The sequence below is a fragment of the Myxocyprinus asiaticus genome, chromosome 25, assembly GCF_019703515.2.
Source record: "Myxocyprinus asiaticus isolate MX2 ecotype Aquarium Trade chromosome 25, UBuf_Myxa_2, whole genome shotgun sequence".
Lineage (NCBI taxonomy): Eukaryota > Metazoa > Chordata > Actinopteri > Cypriniformes > Catostomidae > Myxocyprinus > Myxocyprinus asiaticus.
In genome coordinates, this window is record NC_059368.1 from 7,075,200 (window position 1) to 7,080,000 (window position 4,801).

General features: G+C 38.5%; 1 protein-coding gene across 1 annotated transcript in view; it reads right to left on the reverse strand.

Annotated features, from left to right (window-relative positions):
- Positions 1-927: 927 nt before the first annotated feature.
- LOC127415588 (poly [ADP-ribose] polymerase 1-like) overlaps positions 928-4,801 on the reverse strand; it is a 32,117-nt gene continuing 28,243 nt past the window's right edge. The window contains 1 exon segment of the mRNA XM_051654358.1: positions 928-2,411. Within this exon segment, the coding sequence (XP_051510318.1) occupies positions 2,330-2,411 (82 nt within the window). The 3' untranslated portion in view covers positions 928-2,329.

Here is a 4,801-nt window from a genome sequence, read left to right on the forward strand (position 1 = left end):
CCAATCACAATTCATCAAGTATCTAGACACAGTACTCACAGACTTGCAGGCAAACAGAATATCTAGCGTTTTATTTGATTGACAGTTTGTGCTTGTTTTTGCATAAGGCTTTTGAGCACAGTTGCACGAGTAGCATGCAGTGCATTAGGAACATTACAACACGTTCATGTCCATGCGCCAAAGAATTTGTCAGACTTATTCTACACGTGTCGTTAAAATATTCAAATTCCGGGACATTTTGCGTCCCGGAATAGGACTTTATTTTTCCAGGACAAACAGCCAAAAAAATGGGACGATCCCGGAAAATCCAGGATGGGTGGCAACCATAACTGCAGGTTCACTACAAGTTAAGCCCAATCAACAGCATTTGTGGCATATTGTTGATAACCACTTAAAATACTTTCGACTCATTCCTCCTTTTCTTAAAAAAAAAAAAAAAAAAAAAAAAAAAAAGCAGCAAAAATTGCAGTGAATGCGGACAATGAAAGTGCAGGTGGCCAATTTTTGGCCGAAAACAAAAGAAGTGTAAGTGGGCATTTATAGTAAAAAAAAGTACTTCCACACCTATCATACTGCTTCTGAAGACATGGATTTAACCACTAGAGGTGTGTGGATTACTTTTATGTGCTTTTTAAAGCTTCAAAGTTCTGGCCACCATTCACTTGCTTTGAATGGACCAACAGAGCAGAGATATTCTTCTAAAAATCTTTGTTCAGCAGAAAAGAGTTATACAATCTGGGATGGCATGAGGGTGAGTAAAAAAATGAATTGTGAATTTTAATTTTTGGCCAAACTATTCCTTTAAGATATTCAGGTGAAGTTTCATGCCATGCTATCTGTAGCACTTTCCATTATGTGATTGCCTTGTAGGTCACTTCTCATGGACCTTACAATCAGAGGGTTCCCACAACATCTTAACACCTCAAACATAGATTAATCCATCCAGAATACTAATTTTTAATAATTTAACATTCAACAAGTAAAGTTATTTTGCCCACTCTACCCTTGTCTTATGTGCCATTATCAGATGTGGCTTTTTAAATGAAACTCTGCCTAAAAAGTCAGCATCCCAGAGTCTTCTCTTCACTGTTGTAGATTAAACAGGTGTTTAGTATGTTCAGTTCATTGAAGCTGCCACTTTAGGCCTTGTGCCTGTTCTTCATGAACTTATTCTCTTGTTGTACACCTGGGCCGTCCACTTCTCTCTCTCTGTCTTGATTAGAAACAATTGCTTTATTTTCAATGCAGCAGTGCATGGATTAGAATAGCCTTCATTTCTCAAAAACAATAGACTGTTGACTGTCCACAAATGCACATTAATAGAAGATTATATAATATAAATATATAGTAGAAAAAGTAGTGTATATATTTTCATAAGTGTTTGGTCAGAACAGATGTTAAAGGTTTATGCAAGTTTTCATCAAAATAAAAATGTTTTGAAAAAGTTTGGTACATTTTAAATATCAATGGACTTCTCAACCCCAGAAATTAATTTGATGTATTCTCTATTCCATTTGTCTGAAACAAATTAGCTTTACATACAATAATATGCCAATACTATTTATGATGGAAGACTTTCATCAGGATGCACTTAGCTTCTTGTCTATGGAACATTTGTTGAGCAATTCTTACCAAACAAAAATAACAAATTCACAGGTGCAAAAGTACAGCAGCAGCCATTGCACTTAGCTTTTTATTTAAGTATTTTTTTTCTAGTCTTAGTAAAGAGATGGACAGATAAACGAAAAACAAACTGGGACAATACATATAACATACAAAATATTTGTCTTTGCCAAAACATTGGCATTTCTAGTAAAAGGTTACTTATGACAGGCTATTTTCTGGCTTACAACAAAAAACTGTACATTTTCTCTTTTCAATATTGAGAAGACAAACAAAACGTTGTATGCTAGGTATGTCAGACATAGCAGTTACAATCAACCTGATGTTATAGAAAAAGTCTATAAAAGAAATGGAAGATTTTCTACCTTATATTGTTGGTAGCTAACAAGAAAGCTCTCCACAGATATAAATAATTTCTGGCAATATGTCTAAAAAAAAACAAAAAACAAACCCTGCAACATTACACCTTGAAAAGGGAAATGAGAATGTTACAATTTGTGATTGCAAATGAAGATTTTGAGAAAGCATCTTAACTTACTCCAAACTAACAGACTAGGGCAGCTGGGACTATTGCTGCCAAAGCGCTAGAGAACTGATTTGATAATTTGTCAACCCATCGGCTGCTTGCTTGTGATGCTAAATCTGTAGCAGTGGGCTCCAGTGGCATTCTGAAGCCTGTCCAAACGGAGAGAGATGAACTGTTATCTCACCAGAGAGAGGTTTGGTAGTTGAAGCGAATCTTCAGCAGGTATTTCAGGTTAACCTGAGCAACATCATACACAATATACCTGTAGGAGAATTAAGTCAAGGAAAACAACAGAACAAGTAAAATATATACATATATTTACTGTGTATATACATGTATTTCTCACATTTGAATTACATGCAAACTATATATAATATATACAGGTGCATCTCAATAAATTAGAATGTCGTGGAAAAGTTCATTTATTTCAGTAATTCAACTCAAATTGTGAAACTCGTGTATTAAATAAATTCAATGCACACAGACTGAAGTAGTTTAAGTCTTTGGTTCTTTTAATTGTGATGATTTTGGCTCACATTTAACAAAAACCCACCAATTCACTATCTCAAAAAATTAGAATACATCATAAGACCAATAAAAAAAAACATTTTTAGTGAATTGTTGGCCTTCTGGAAAGTATGTTCATTTACTGTATATGTACTCAATACTTGGTAGGGGCTCCTTTTGCTTTAATTACTGCCTCAATTCGGCGTGGCATGGAGGTGATCAGTTTGTGGCACTGCTGAGGTGGTATGGAAGCCCAGGTTTCTTTGACAGTGGCCTTCAGCTCATCTGCATTTTTTGGTCTCTTGTTTCTCATTTTCCTCTTGACAATACCCCATAGATTCTCTATGGGGTTCAGGTCTGGTGAGTTTGCTGGCCAGTCAAGCACACCAACACCATGGTCATTTAACCAACTTTTGGTGCTTTTGGCAGTGTGGGCAGGTGCCAAATCCTGCTGGAAAATGAAATCAGCATCTTTAAAAAGCTGGTCAGCAGAAGGAAGCATGAAGTGCTCCAAAATTTCTTGGTAAACGGGTGCAGTGACTTTGGTTTTCAAAAAACACAATGGACCAACACCAGCAGATGACATTGCACCCCAAATCATCACAGACTGTGGAAACTTAACACTGGACTTCAAGCAACTTGGGCTATGAGCTTCTCCACCCTTCCTCCAGACTCTAGGACCTTGGTTTCCAAATGAAATACAAAACTTGCTCTCATCTGAAAAGAGGACTTTGGAACACTGGGCAACAGTCCAGTTCTTCTCCTTAGCCCAGGTAAAACGCCTCTGACGTTGTCTGTGGTTCAGGAGTGGCTTAACAAGAGGAATACGACAACTGTAGCCAAATTCCTTGACATGTCTGTGTGTGGTGGCTCTTGATGCCTTGACCCTAGCCTCAGTCCATTCCTTGTGAAGTTCACCCAAATTCTTGAATCGATTTTGTTGGACAATCATAAGGCTGCGGTTCTCTCGGTTGGTTGTGCATCTTTTTCTTCAACACTTTTTCCTTCCACTCAACTTTCTGTTAACATGCTTGGATACAGCACTCTGTGAACAGCCAGCTTCTTTGGCAATGAATGTTTGTGGCTTACCCTCCTTGTGAAGGGTGTCAATGATTGTCTTCTGGACAACTGTCAGATCAGCAGTCTTCCCCATGATTGTGTAGCCTGGTGAACCAAACTGAGAGACCATTTTGAAGGCTCAGGAAACCTTTGCAGGTGTTTTGAGTTGATTAGCTGATTGGCATGTCAAAATATTCTAATTTTTTGAGATAGTGAATTGGTGGGTTTTTGTTAAATGTGAGCCAAAATCATCACAATTAAAAGAACCAAAGACTTAAACTACTTCAGTCTGTGTGCATTGAATTTATTTAATACACAAGTTTCACAATTTGAGTTGAATTACTGAAATAAATGAACTTTTCCACGACATTCTAATTTATTGAGATGCACCTGTAAACTCGGCAAAAAAAAGAAACGTCCCTTTTTCAAGACACTGTATTTTAAAGATAATTTTGTAAAAATCCAAATAACTTTACAGATCTTTATTGTAAAGGGTTTAAACAATGTTTTCCATGGTTGTTCAATGAACCATAAACAATTAATGAACATGCACCAGTGTAACTGTCGTTAAGACACTAACAGCTTACAGACGGTAGGCAATTAAGGTCACAGTTATAAAAACTTAGGACACTAAAGAGACCTTTCTACCGACTCTGAAAAACACCAAAAGAAAGATGCCCAGGGTCCCTGCTCATCTGCGTGAACATGCCTTAGGCATGCTGCATGGAGGCATGAGGACTGCAGATGTGGCCAGGGCAATAAATTGCAATGTCCATACTGTGAGACGGCTAAGACAGCGCTACAGGGAGACAGGAAGGTCGTCTCCGATCGTTCTCGCAGTGGCAGACCACGTGTAACACCTGCACGACAGGTACAGGATGGTGGCAACAACAACTGCCCGAGTTGCACCAGGAACGCACAATCCCTCCATCACTGCTCAGTCTGTCCGCAGTAGGCTGAGAGAGACTGGACTGAGGGCTTGTAGGCCTGTTGTAAGGCAGGTCCTTACCAGACATCACCGGCATCAACGTCGCCTATGGGCACAAACCCACCTTCACTGGACCAGTCAGGACTGGCAAAAAGTAC